This window comes from Castanea sativa, chromosome 10 (genome assembly GCF_040712315.1).
Source record: "Castanea sativa cultivar Marrone di Chiusa Pesio chromosome 10, ASM4071231v1".
Taxonomy (NCBI): domain Eukaryota; kingdom Viridiplantae; phylum Streptophyta; class Magnoliopsida; order Fagales; family Fagaceae; genus Castanea; species Castanea sativa.
In genome coordinates this window covers 13,200,443-13,215,672 of record NC_134022.1, presented here as the reverse complement: position 1 = coordinate 13,215,672, position 15,230 = coordinate 13,200,443, and the positions used below count along the sequence as shown (strand labels likewise).

At 34.7% G+C, this 15,230-nt stretch overlaps 2 protein-coding genes across 2 annotated transcripts; one reads left to right on the top strand and one right to left on the bottom strand.

The window, feature by feature from the left end:
* The first annotated feature begins 5,516 nt into the window (after positions 1-5,516).
* LOC142612061 (uncharacterized) lies at positions 5,517-6,545 on the top strand. The gene is made up of 2 exons (XM_075784193.1): positions 5,517-5,867; positions 5,973-6,545. The coding sequence occupies exons 1-2, from the start codon at positions 5,517-5,519 to the stop codon at positions 6,543-6,545; spliced, it is 924 nt and encodes a 307-aa protein (XP_075640308.1).
* Positions 6,546-10,510: 3,965 nt separating this feature from the next.
* On the bottom strand, positions 10,511-14,901 carry LOC142613954 (ATP-dependent Clp protease proteolytic subunit-related protein 2, chloroplastic). The gene is made up of 9 exons (XM_075786477.1): positions 14,713-14,901; positions 14,583-14,626; positions 14,415-14,487; positions 13,262-13,382; positions 12,620-12,757; positions 12,395-12,511; positions 11,351-11,419; positions 11,149-11,244; positions 10,511-10,915 (listed from the first exon to the last, which is right to left on the bottom strand). The coding sequence occupies exons 1-9, from the start codon at positions 14,787-14,789 to the stop codon at positions 10,778-10,780; spliced, it is 873 nt and encodes a 290-aa protein (XP_075642592.1). The 5' UTR covers positions 14,790-14,901; the 3' UTR covers positions 10,511-10,777.
* Positions 14,902-15,230: the final 329 nt, after the last annotated feature.

The window sequence follows — 15,230 nt, the reverse complement described above, 5'->3', positions numbered from 1 at the left end:
CAACATCACAAAGTACTTCATCCTTGTACCTCCCAATTGAAAAAGAAACCAGTACTTGCTTATTTACCTTAACTTCTCCACAATAATTCAACCACTGCAACTTATATGGTCTAGGGTGTTTTAAGGTAGATAAATTCAATTTTTCAACTAAAGTAGTACTAGCCACATTAGTACAGCTCCCCCCATCTATAATCATACTACATACCTTGTTGTTGACGTGGCATCTAGTATGAAAAAATGTTCTCCCTCTGTTGTTCCATGTCATCCTCTTTGACTTGGGCACTTAAAGCACGCCTTGCAACAAACGACTCAACCTCCACTGGATACTCCACTTCATCATCACAAGCATCCTCAAGTGATGGAATCTGGTCATCATCTTCCTCGCTTTCAGTTTCCACCTCTCCATCATTACGTGCGATCATGGTCCTCTTATTTGGGCATTGTGAAGCAATATGACCTACTCCCAAACAACGAAAACACTTAATTTCACGATTACGAGTCTGGGATTCAGTTTTACCTTCGTTGACACTGGGAGCTTCATCTCTCATTTTTTGTGGTTCGGATTTGGACTTGAAAACAGCCCCTTCGTCTTTCCTCCCATTTGACCTCCATGAAGTCGAGGAGACCGGATTTTGAAATGACCGAGTTCCTTTCCTTTTAAGCTGTCGTTCCACCTTTATTGCCATGTGCACCATGTCCTCCAACTCCACGTAGTGCTGCAACTCCACCACGTTGGCAATGTCCCGATTCAGCCCAATCAGAAACCTTGCCATGGTAGCTTCTCTATCCTCCTCTACATTTGCCCGAATCATGGCAATCTCCATCTCCTTGTGGTAGTCATCCACGCTCCTATAGCCTTGAGTAAGACTCTGTAATTTCTGATACAAGTCCCTATAGTAGTGACTAGGAACAAACCGCCTCCTCATGATTGCCTTCATTTCCTCCCAACTCTCAATAGGTCTCTCATGGTTTCTCCTTCTGTTCATCACAAGTTGATCCCACCATATAATAGCATAGTCAGTAAACTCAACGACAGCGAGTTTTACCTTTTTCTCCTCGGAGTAGTTGTGGCACTCAAAGATTAACTCCACCTTCTTCTCCCACTCCAAGTATGCTTCTGGATCATTTTTCCCTTGGAATGTGGGTATCTTCATTTTTATGTTTCCTAGGTTCCTATCAGTCCCATCTTGCCATCTTGGATCTCTTCGGAAACTTCCACCACACCTTTCTCTCCTTGGCACAAACCTGCCTTCATTGTTCAGTGAAGCTTGATCTTCTTCATATTCAAACTCATCCTCGTGGTAGTCATCAGAATCATTCATGTGAGAACGCCTTTCTTGCCTTCTAGCATTAGGGCCTCTTTGGGGACGCTCCTCACGCAAAGTAGCAATAACAGTGTCTTGCCTATCCATCCGATCCCGAATCTCATTAAACACCACGTTCATGCGTTCAAATTGTTGTTGCATAGCCTGTAAAATGATGGACGACTCCTCCCCTCCTTCCCTATTTGATGTTTCACACCTGAAAGACGTATCTTTTGAAACAACAGAGAATTGTTAGAAATAATTCCTCACAACACTCCCTCACGTGTTTGCACTCAAATTATGTCACTCCCACTCGTGTTTCACTCTTAAATTGGCTTTTTCCCGATATTAGTCTCACACTCTCTTGCCTTTTTCCACTCGTTGCTTCGCCTTTTCAGTTCTGCAATGAACTAACAAACTTGATCAAGAAATTGAACTTGTAGTGTTAAAACAAATACCAATGGCAAGAAAATATGAAAGAAACACTAAATCAAAGGAGGAAATACCAAATCAAAGGAAGAAGACAAAAGATTACAATATTTTGGTCTGAGAGAACTGAAACTACAAACAAATTTTTTTTTTTTTTTTTTTTGCTATTTCCTTTCAGATGTTTTTTTTTTTTTTTTGGGAACTGGGTGCACGATTTTAACCTAGTGCGCTTCAACAAAAACAAAAAAATAAGAACGATGAATGAAGAACACAACAGAAACAGGATAGGATGATAACAGGAAACAAAAGATAAAGGGATAGAAAACTGATTTTAGAACCTGTGCTCTGATACCAAATGATGCGAACCTCAATCGACACGCTTTGAGACCCAACAAAAATATTGGAATATTTAACCCAGGAAAGCTAAAAATCAGATTTATGATAGAAACCCTGACCCAACGTTTATAAGAGAAACGCGAACCAAAGGTATAAGTTGACCTTGACCCAATGATTATAAAGAATCACGAACCAAAGGTATAAAGTTTGAACGCCACAAGGAAGAATCCTTGATAAGTTCACAGTTCTTGAAGAACCAAAAGAGAGCAAAGCCTCACCTTTTCTGAATTTTATTCAATAATAATCTTAAAAACGTTTACAGACTTCAGAGCCTATTTAAGGACTCCACAAAACTTGACAGACAAGAAAATATATTCTGAAATAACTCCTAATTGATACCTTACCATATCAGGAATCAAGTTTGACCTAAAAAGCATTAAATGCACCTAAAAACAAGGAAAATACCTAAAAAACGTACTAAATAATAAAACCCTAAATAAAAGCTGATTTGATCTGAAATTAGCAGATCCAAAATAGGAAAAAATCTGCCTTAACTGATACAGAGCTGGAAAGTCAATCAGCCATTAATTCATGCCATAAATCACTCCCAATTAAGTCAGATCAGCCCTAAATAGCTTGAATTAAATTTACTACACTTTCATCTTCCTTTGGGCCAAGCTTGGAACATCCTGCATTAGAATCAGCCCAAATCTCTTGAATCAGCCATTAAGTGCTTCTTGGATCTTCTTGGATCTTGCTCTTGTAATAGGCCCAACTGGAACATGCAATGGATCCTTGAATGCTTGTTGATTCTCATCAGTTTTTATATCATCCTTTGCACTCACAACTCTCATTTTCTTTAGTATTATAACTCATGCTTACTCATCTCCTCCAAAAAAAAAAAAATGAAAACCTTAAATTTTATTAATAGACGATAGTTGCACTATATATACTAACATATAACACTATGAATTCTAATTGCAACAAAAAAAATCTTGACAAACGTATGGCTTTGTTAACTTCTCATTCTTTTTCAAGTTATTTTATTTTTTCATTTCCGCATTTTATCAAATTTCTTTCCCTTTTTGAAGTTACTTTCTATTTTATTTGATAAAAAAGGTAGAAAATAGTTTGTTTTAATGTTGTTGTTGATGTTTTTTGTAGATAGAAAATTACCAAGAAATTCAACAAATTTTTGAAGCTAAGAGAGAGAGAGAAACACGCGAAATTCATGAGTTCCCCTTCTCTTAATGTTGATGGAGTTCTATTTTGAAACTTCCTTTTTAATTAGTGATAAAATGAAAGATACAGAACTTCCCACATCATATATCTTAAAGCTGATTGAGTTCTATTATTGTCAATTAATGTTCTCCATAGATAAGCTTACAATTGTTTTTCTCAATTTTGTTAGTAGATCTAATGTCATTTCTATTATCAACTATTGTGTTTAGATTTTTTTTTTCATTTTTTTTTGTTGAAAGAATTTCTTTATTTATTTTAACATATTTGTTACAATTTATTTGAGTATTTACCATATATATATATATATATATATATATAATCATAACATTCTAATCAAATTCAAACACAAATTAACAGAGGACCACGTAAAATAATAGCAAAAGGATTCTGTATATAATGATAATAATAATAATAATAATCACACCTTCTCTCAAATAAATAGAACTTTTTAAAAGTTTTTTAATAACATTTCTGCTTATAATACTTATAAGTTATAGTAAGTTGAAAAAAAAATTGTGATGCACGAGCCAATAACAAGTTATACATACAGTAGCTACTTAAATAAGTGTATAGTTTTTTATTTTTTTTAAGTATTACTCAATACATTTAAAGAAAATAAATGTAATGTTTCTCAAAAAAAAAAAATGTAACTTTTTTAATGATTTGATTGTATTGATCCCTGATTCTCATAATAAATGATAGTCATTTGAACAACCATGTAGAGCATTTGCATCAACAATGCAAAATAGAAAAATAGCTCAATCTACATTTACACATTCTAGTCTCAAAATCACCCATATCAATCAAGTTAAAGATGTTAAATTTGCATAGTTGTTACTGTAATCGTGTAAATATACATAGCTACCATAGCTGTGTATTTCATTATTTTTCTTGCTCTCTCTCTCTCTCTCTCTCTCTCTCTCTCTCTATATATATATATATATGTGAAATAATAAAAATAGAATGAAAAAAAGAAAAGAAAATGATTATTTAAATAAAATTGAATGTAAAATGGATAATCTGATGTGGGAGTTATTAAAAGATGGTTGTATATTTAGTGTCCGTTTGGTTGAGCTTTTAGGACCCAAAACGTAGCTTTTAGGAAAAGCTGGCAGTGGCTGGGCGTTTGGTGAAGCCTAAACGCAAATTTTAGATAAAAGTTGCGTTTTAAGGCAAAGGCAAAAACGCTGAAATCAGAAATGGTGATCTGAAGGTCCATAACGAAAACGCGCATCAATGTTGGAAGCTATCCGTTGAGCTGAGACCTAAAATTACAGAATCACCCTCTCATCTCATTTCCTGCTTCGCTGAAATTGCTGTGTAATAATTCCTCTCATCTCTTCTCTGCTCTGCCTTCTCCGTGCTGCTACCGATCTCCCTGTGGTAAGCTTCTTCTTCTTCCTCTTCTTCTTCGTCCTCTTCTTCTTCTTCCTCTTCTGCTTTCTTCATTTTCTCTGAAGTGTAATTTTTTTGTTTTAATTTTTTTTTTCTGATCTGAGACAGGAATCTTGAAGGTACGCATTTGATCAAAAAGGCACCAACCAAGACTGATCTGCTACCAAAATCCACCAGGTACCAACAGTGATCCGATTTTTTTTTTTTTTTTTTTTAAGATCTGAAACAGGGTGTATTTGATCTAACAGCTTTGTACCTTTTTGAGTTTTTGAGGGTTTGGAGATTTAATGATGACCCATTTGGTTCTTTAGTTGATTGGGTTTTGAAATTTGTTTGTTGATTGGGTGTATTTGATCTAACTTTGTTTGAAACCATATTATGATTTATTGATTTTTTTTTTTTTAATGTTTATGAAACTCTACATGTGTCTGTTAAATGCTAAACACAATGCATTTTGTCCAATAGTTTGCACACCTTAACAAATAGAAGAAAAAAAAGACCAAATAGCTTGAGGGAAACGAAGTTACTATCTTTAGCTAAGACCAATCAGCTGCTGCTGCTGGGGCATGCCCAGCAGCAGCTGCATCAGCTGATGCTGCTGATGGGTCATGCATAATATACTTCATATATACTCTAGGAATGCACTGCATAATAAAAAATATGAACTAGTTACTTGAGGAAATTGACACATATTTAATTATTTTCACTCATTTATGTGTAAACTTATTTTTTATGTTATTGATTGTGTGTTTTTTGTATTTTTTTCAATTTTCTATTTTTTGCATTTCTTATGGTTGGTTAACTTTATAGATGGGAAAAAATTCCACTTCCAACCCCGAGGTAAAAAAGGCTAGAGCAGATTGGGATATTAATCCATCGTGGACGACTACTTTTTGTAACCTTTGTGTGGAACAAATTCAAGCCGGGAATAGAACAAAAGGTGCTGCCTTTAGACCCGAAGGTTGGTTCAATTTGGTGACCAAATTTAGTGAAGAGACCGGTCAAAACTATGATAAGTACCAATTAAAAAGTAGGTGGGATGTATTAAAAGGTGATTGGAGAGTGTGGGAAAAATTGAGGAATCTTGACACAGGTTTAGGTTGGGATGCAGTGAAGGGAACGATTGCCACTCCTGATTGTTGGTGGGACCTGAAGTTGAAGGTGAGTTGAGTATTTTATTAATATGTAGTTAGTTGGAGATAGTTTTTTTTTTTGTTTTTTTTTATATTATTCTTATATGAGTGAAATTACAATTACATTTTGTAGGAATTACCCAAAGCTAAAAAATTCCGAGAGAAAGGTCCACAGAATCTAGAACAACTTGAGATAATGTTTAGGGATGTTGCAGCAACTGGGGTAGCTGCATGGACCCCTTCTTCAGGTACATTACCTCCAACAATGCCAAAAGAGGGTGCTGGTGATTCAGATGGTAGCTCTGAATTTAAGGATAACCAATGTGACATGAGTTTAGACATTGGTAGTTTGCAGCAAGGAAATACTAGTCAATCACGTAGTTCAGGACAAAAGCGAGCTAGTGAATCAATACCCTCACAGAAGAAAAAGAAGAAGATAGGAGGAGCTGCAATGTTGGACAATCGTATTAGTGAGTTAATAACTGTATGTCAGAATAGGTCTGAAGGTACTTCTCGAGAGTCACCAAGTTCAATTGATAATGTAATGGCGATTGTGAAAGCACTTCCTGGAGTGGATTTTGCGTTTGTGGTTGAAGCTTCCATTCTCTTTCTAAAAAAGTCACGTAGGGAGATGTTCCTAACTTTTAAGGACCCAGAGTCACGAGTGAAGTGGCTACAAGCAATAATTTATAGGCAGCAGAAGTGACTAACCTGATGTGGTATTAACTATGTTGTATTAGCTTTAAACTAAGTTAGCTATGTTGTTTGAACTATGTTGTATTTGCTATGTTGTATTAACTTTAAACTAAGTTATGTGATATTTAGTATTAGCTTTGGACTAATATATGTGTAATGCAAACATATTTGAAATTTTCATTACAGTGTTATGTACTTGATGTTGTGAATTGTCTTGGTATGTTGTGAATTGTCTTGATTGAATATTTGTTATTTTGTTGTGTAGCTGAAACCAATATGGATGATTATAATGGTACTCATGAGAGTGGCCATTTTATGGAACTATTAATGGATGGGGATTACAGAAATTATTGTGATGATCATGATGGTAGTGATTATAACAATGTTGACAATAATAATGATGGTGATAACAATGATGGTGATAACAATGATGGTGATGATGATGATGATGATGATGATGAAAGTAGTGACAGTGATGATGACAGTGATAGTGATTCTGACAGTGATGATAGTAATGACAATTCTAACGAGGAGTTTTACCAGCTTGTGACAGTTACCTGTGAAGCAGTTGTGACATATTTCAATAAGTACATTAGTAAGACTCCTTGTCATGATTCTGAACAAACGGGGTGGGATTGGCTGAGACGCTGTATGGAAGGTAATGAGACTTTGTGTTACAATATGTTTAGAATGAGAAATGAGGTGTTTCATAATTTGTGTCAAGTTTTACAACGTGACTTTGGACTTCAACATTCAAGGAATATAAGGTTAGAAGAGTTAGTGGCAATCTGTTTACTGATACTTGGTCATGGAACATGTAACCGAATGGTTCAAGAATTATTTCAGCATTCGGATGAAACCATAAGTAGACATTTTGAGAAGATGATCACTCTGTTAGGTGCTCGCTTTGCAGAAGCATATGTAAAGCCTTCGGATCCAACTTTTAGTGAAGTTCCAACCAAAATACAAGACCATCCAATTTATTGGCCACATTTCAAAGTATGTGTACTATTGTATATTTGAATAAGTGTTATTGTCTATAAGATAATACAATGCATGTGGAACTGAAAACTATTAATGTTTTTATTAGGATTGCATCGGTGCGATTGATGGCACACATGTGATAGCGATTGTACCTACTGAGAAGTCCATTCCATACTTTGGAAGAAAGGGATATCCAACCCAAAATGTGATGGCCATGTGACTTTGATATGTTATTCACATTTGTTTTGCCTGGATGGGAAGGTGCAGCACACGACACCCACATTTTTCTTGATACTATTCGTACACAAAGTAACAACTTTCCGCACCCACCACCAGGTTTGTAATTGGTTAATCAATTGTTCATTATAATGACATATTGTGTGTGTGTTTAATACAATTGAATTTCTTTGTTTAGGGAAATATTATGTAGTTGATTCTGGATACCCAATGATGCAAGGCTATTTGGCACCATACAAAGGGATATCATACCATCTTCAGGACTTTCGAAGGAGAGGTGGAGGCCCTAGAACTAGACATGAAAATTTTAATCATGCTCACTCATCTCTTCGATGTGTGATTGAGCGCACTTTTGGTGTGTGGAAGAATAAATGGAGAATTATTAGAAACATGCCATCTTTTCCATTCCATATCCAAATACTTATTGTATCTGCTACTATGGCTCTTCATAATTTTGTTAGACTAAATGATAGGGATGATAAGGAGTTCAACAATGCCAATGAAGATTCAATTTCTAGAAGAGAACGTAATAGTGAAGCATGTAGCAGTTATGAGCAAAACTCAGGAACTTTAACAGATCCTGCAATGGTGGTTCTTCGTGATTCCATTGCAAATTCTATTTGGGGGGTAATAATTAGTAGTTGTATTTTTTTTTTTTTTTGTATAATATCATGTAGTACAATTTATATTTGGATTATTGGTATGTATTTTATATCTTTTTACATTTTTATATAGCACAATTTAAACTTGGATTATTGGTGTATATTTTATCATCTTTTTACATTTTCATTTTGTGCTTCATGATGATGAAAATTGTTTAGATTTAATTAATATTAATAAGAAGTCATTAATGGTAATAACAAATAATTATGCCACTAAAAAAGAATAATTGCCCAAACATTATTAAAATAATACCAATAATATAAATTTATTATTATTATTATTATTTAGTAAGTATATGAAGTAGTTGAATTATAAGTATGAAATAAACTCCCTTATATATACATTGTCCTTTTTGGTAATTTGTCCCTCAAACTGCAACTTTTATAGTTTTAGCCAAACACCCAGCTTTTTCAAAAAGCACTTTTTAACAGCTTTTACCAAACACTCAGCTTTTTGAAAAATCACTTTTTCATTATGCACTTTTTCAAAACTCAACTTTTTCATTATGCACTTTTTGAAAAAGCCCAACCAAACTCACCCTTAAAATAGACAAGAATTTTTGCACAAATGAATGTAAATGCTCTTAACGTTGAAGAATATTCCTTCAATCCGGTTGGACTTTGACGGAAACTTTGTCAATCTCAATTGTCTATGCATTGCTCGGATACCACCACGGCCATTGATCCCTTAATAAGTTCCCAAAACTAACATCACAAGTTAACACGTTGTATAGAAAAATTTAGAAGATACTTGTATTACAATAACTAAATTACCAGATTTTGGGTTGGGCTTGCTTGTGTCCACTTGTAGAAGGCAGACCAAACTGCTAGTCTTGCGAAATGGCCAGCTCTAGTCGTTCATTCTGGAAGGTATTGAAATACATGCTTGGCATTCAAGAATGAAGAAACTAACTAAATTGGCTTAGCCACGGCTTTTTAATACTTCACGAGGTGTGCTTTCTGAGTTTCTACGAAATGATAGGTATACTACCACCGCACTCAAATTAAATTTCTAAGAAAGCCACTTTATTTACTCAAACTCTATAAATTATAGTTCTTCTACACCGAGGACATGACAAAACAGACATATTGATAAAGAATATAAGAATATAAGATTTATCAAGATATTGATAATTTGATACAACACTAGGCCATTTTCCATATCAGGGGCATGAGTTTTGTTAACATATTGATACCCCTCTTTCTGTGTTGGGTTGCCATTTTGGTCCTGAACTTGTGGTCATCAAACCGTCAACAACAAAAGTCTCTTGGATTCTCATCTAGTCCTCTTCTTGTGTTTTTAGTTTTTAACTCAATAATCATTGCCATCCTTACTGGGAATTATAGACCATCTACAGAAGAAGTTGAGGGGGTAATGCCTCCCTTCCTCCCTCAGAATGAAGAAGAGATAGATGCACAAGACGACACAGGGGATTACATTAATTGTAAGGAGGACGAGGACGAGGATGAGGATGAGGAATATCATGGTTCTGATGGTTATGACAAAGATGATGATGACAATAGTAGTGATAATGAAGCTTGTTGGCAAGATGAAGAAGAATATGACAATAATTTGGAGAGAAGAATCGAAAGTTTTATTGCCAAGGTCAATGAAGAATGGAGGAAAGAAAGATTAAGGGAGATAAGTTGCAAGCAGCCGTGATTTGGCTAAACTGGTACAAAGCAGATTAATCCGTATCTAGTCTTGTATTGTATGCAAACAGATTCAGCCTAGCATAACGTAGAGCAAACTAACCCCCGTCTCTTTTTCCCTCTAAAATCCTCCCTTTTGGTCCGGGGATATGACTCATTTTTTTTTCTCTTATTGTCAGAAATCATGTAATTCTAGTTCTTAATTAGCAATACATTGTTTTCTTTATAGTTGTATTATTATCTAGCAAATTTGTTCAAAATTAAATCTGATATAAGCTTCTCTTTCTTTATTGATCTAGAGTGTTGGAAACAATTTTATTAAGCCATTATTTACCCTGAACATTGTAATATCAGCTGTTTCATTTGAGTGAACAGTAAAGTACAATGGATTAAGTTGGAAAAAAAATTGAAAAACAAATTATTACTGGTGCAACTTGAGTGAGTCATGTCTTAATGATAATGAAAATAAATAATAATGAGTATGCCACTGACAAGAAAGGCAGTGGACAGGGAAGATTCAGACAAAATATTGCTTTCTAAAAGCCCTCGTGGGGCACCATTTATCACAAAATCAGTGAAAGGATAAAAATTCCTATCAAACCATTTCTAACTAGATAGCCAATTATACATGTCAATAAATAAAAACTATGGAAACATTCCGATCTGTCTAACTGCAATCAGCGAATTCAGTGCTCAAACAAGTACACTAACCAAGCCCTGTTCCAGCATCCTTGCGAGGCGCATCAGCCTTAATACGGGGTGGCCTAACAATACGATCAATTAGCCCATATTCAAGAGCCTCCTGAGCATTAAAGCGTTTCATCCTGCTTAAGTCTTTGTTAATCTGCAGATATACATTAACTTGGTTTTTCAAACTGATTATACTCTATATTTCAAGAAATAAAAAGGAATCAACTCAAGGAATGAAGAGAAACAAACTCTACACAATACAAATAAAATTGGAAAGATATGAACCTTCTTAGCAGCCATTATTTACAAGAGTAGAGTCTATCTTATATAGGAGTCAAATAGAACAGCCAAAAAGACATCATAGGATTTAGTCATGAGCAAGCTAACCTTTTCAACAGGCTGACCAGTTTTCTTAGACAATTCATTAAAAAGGTAATCTCTGATTCTGAGAAGTTCAGTTGCTTCATTATGAATGTCATCAGCCTGACAGAAAATTTCATATATGTATGAATATTGCGAGTAATGAAAAGCCATATTAACAGAAAGTATCTACAATAGGTTTACATGACAAGATGGTATGCAGTCTCACCTGACCACGGGCAGCTCCAGCAGGAGATTGTAGTGCAATTCTTGAAAGAGGCATTGTAAAGCGGTTACCCTTTTAAGCAAAAATTATGAAAAAGAAATATAGAATTAGATCTTTAGAGTTGAGGCACGTCATGAACAGGTTAATGCAACCTATACAAACAGCATGTTATACTCAACTCAACTAGTATTAATCACAATTAAATTGAAGACAGCTCTATAAATCATCTGCTATTAACCAAGTTACATGTATTCTTTTTTAGTCATTGTTGCCTCCATGTTTAACATATCCTTCTTCATTACTTCCACCCATGTTGAAGAAAAAGACTTCAAACTCTTGATGAGTATCCTTTATTTATTTATTTTTATAATTCTTGATGAGTATCCTAATTTCATAATGACACAATTCTATCAAAGAAGTTCATTAAGATGCTGATGCGGGAAGCACAAGCAACACTTTATTTTAATTTAGTTTTATTCATTTTTGTAAATCAATTGTATTTTTATTTTAGATCCTATTAGTTTATTAGGTTATTAGTTTCTTAATTTCTATAAGAAATTTTATATTTGTGATAAGGCAATTAGGGTGTCCTACACTAATTAGAATTAGGGTTTAGTATTCCTATATAAACAAAGCATTGTACTCCTATCATTGCTCTGGTGCCAACTCCAGGCAAGCCTAGGTGCGGACTCCTAGTGGATTTCCTTTGCTTGGTGCTAACTCCAAGCAAGCCTAGGTGCTGACTCCTAGGTCTTATCCTTTATTTTCCTATCTTTTAATTTTTGTGTTGTAAAGTTCCAATTTCTACTGCATCAAAATGCTAACTTAAAATAAGGGCAAACCGTGATATTATAGATCAAAAAGAGAAGAAAAGAACTGTCCACCATCATTCATCACTGATTGAGTTGGTCAAAATGCCTTATTTTAGGTCCAGCTCCCCTGCACTATGGCGTATATAGCATTATAACTTTGTATATCCTCACTGCCTCCATGATAGAGTTGTATAACAATGTTATCACTCCAGATTCTAATAAACAAAATCGTTACCTTTACTCCAGCTGCCAGAAGAAAGGCTGCTAGATTATATGCATAGCCCACACAATGGGTGGTGACAGGACTGTTCAAGCTCTGCATGGTGTCGTAAATAGCCATGCTTGGAGTAAGCTGCAAACAGAGCAAGCTTTTATCAGGAGAAAAGATCTCACAAATGTCAAAAAATATTGAAAAAGAATAAGGATTTGATTGTAGATGCCTAATTTATAAGAAACTCACATCTCCACCAGGACCGTTGATGTACATATAGAGCTGTTTGGAATTATCAACACTATCAAGGTACAACATTGTTGCCAGTATTTGGTTGCTGAACTCTTCATCTATATTTTGTCCAATAAAGATAACACGTTCTCGATACTGCATCCCAAGTATGTGAAATTCTTAGAGAAATATAATTAAATGTAAATCAGGTAGAAATCACAAGGAAACTTGAAATGCATATAAATATTATTCTTGAATAGATGAGCCTCCCAGACCCCAGAAAAGTGGGAGCTTTGTGCACTGGATACGACATTTTTTTTTGATAGATGAGCCATCCAGTATTCAATCCATTTCCTGGCTTACATATTGAATTTCAAGGCCAGATTTAGGAAACAAACACCAAACCACAAACAATAACAAAAAGCACTGTTCTTAAATGTTTAAGCAAAAAAAAAAAAAAAAGTCCAAAATTTAAAACTGGCAGATGGTAAGATCATTGGACAGAGTGTTTGGCCTAGGAGAATCATGTTCTCTCTCTTCTACAAAAAAGCGACAGCAAACCCCATATTTGTATCAGTTCTATGTTATTAACCAAAAAAATGAACTATGGTGAATTCAATTGACTATTTGTTTAACATGGAGTTATTGGCAGTGACTTACAAGGGCATTCCATAGGTCAACCCATTGCCAAGTTCCCTCACCAGGAGTTCTATATGGCACTCTTGGTGTCCCTATAGGCATCATTCTAACTCGTCCTCGTGCTGCTATATGATTATGAGTCCTGCAAACACAGAAGTACATCATACATGCAGTACCATATTACTTTAGCAATTAGGCCAGTTCTTGAAAAAAAAATCATGCAAATTCAAAAGACATCTCTTTATTCAAGAGGGCTAAACCAAAAAATAGTGTAGAATAGCTCAGATTTTTTCTAGGGTACAAAAGCCATCATGGAAGAACTAAATAAGAGAATGATTAGAAAAAATTATCCTGCAAGCGTGGGATACAAAAGAATTACTTCTGAGAGGATGTTTAAAACTTCCAACTAAAGGGTGCGTTGTACTCTACAAGTAGAAATAATTGCACTCTAAATAAATGTGTTGGGGATATCCAGGACTAAATAACAAAGGGTTATACAACATAAGCAGTCAATTATTGTTTTGAAAAGATACATGAACATAACATTGATCTAGAGATGTCACATTCAAAGTACATTCCAAAGTCAATTATTTTTTCTTTTATGAAATGGTACTATGTCTAGGAACCCAGCAACACCTGAACCTGGGCACTCATTATCACTCACAAAGTAATCAACTAAGACTATGAAAGCAAGTTTAAGATACAAAAAAAATACAGGCACCTTATAATGGGTTTCACCTAGAGCAATATTGAAAATCAAAATTTCCATTTCTCCATATAACCAAATATTCAGAAGGAAGCTTAACAAAGATGACATCAAATAACAACGACAAAAGCAAGCGAATTTCCTTTCCATTAATATATTTGAAGGGAAAAATAAATCAAGGATATAAAAACAAATTTCTTTGTATGTTATTTTGCTCAGTGGAGCTCAAAATAGTACAATTCAAATAAATCCCATCAAAGAACAAGAAATACCCATATCATTTTGTAATTGGATACATATATTTTGGAAGTAAAAAATTCACGTGCTTCTCATTGCTCCAAAAATTTACTAATGCGCAATCCCAGAAACAGTTCTAGAATATAGAATAATGTTTGAGACCCACCAATTAAATTGCAAAAGATTGAAGGTAACACAAAAATTAGACTATATTATATGCACTTGAGTTACCTGGGTTGCAAGCTCTTATTAACTTTGCCATAGAAATCAGCCGTCAAGTTGGGTATTTTAATACCAAACGGACCTGAACAATTAAGAAAGAAAGAAAAAAAAAAACAAAAGTAGATAAATCATAAAACTAAGGAAGAGAGAGAAAGAGAAAAGGGAAAGTGAGCGAACTTGAAGATTGAAGCTTTAGTCCAGAATAAAGCTTTGTAGTGCAACTGTGAAACATAAAGAAGAATTCATAAATCATTAATTAAAATAATACTCATTGATACAAATTTCTACTACCAGAGAGAGAGAGAACCTGAGGTGAGGGTGAGAGGCTCTGACTTGGGGTTGAAAACGCGGAGTAGAAGCGGTTGTATGAAGAGAGACTGACATTTTCTCAGAGAGAGAGAGAGAGTGAAGATTAATGGTTGGGTTCAGAAGGAAAAAGATCGTAGAGAGTGGGTTAGAAAAGAGGGCGGATGAGATACAGCCGGTAGTATTTGTAACTTCTGTTTGAAGACTCATATCAGCTAGTATTTACTCATGACCCGATTAGGCTACTAATGCTAGTAGTAACGTGGTGAGTTTTGAGCGGTAGAATAAAAATAGTAGCTTCACAATTTCACCCTTTCATAACTTGTCATGCGGGCAAGTTGTGGTTTTGTTGTGATACTAACATTATTTTAGGCAATCCTGTTTCTTTTTAGGAGCTTTTATTTTTATTTTTAGTTTTATTTGTTAGGTGGTCATTTATCTATCAATAATGCTTTGAAAACAACTCTTTTTTTCCCAACAAATTTCAAGATTACTAAAATAGTGTACGGTTAGTAGTGG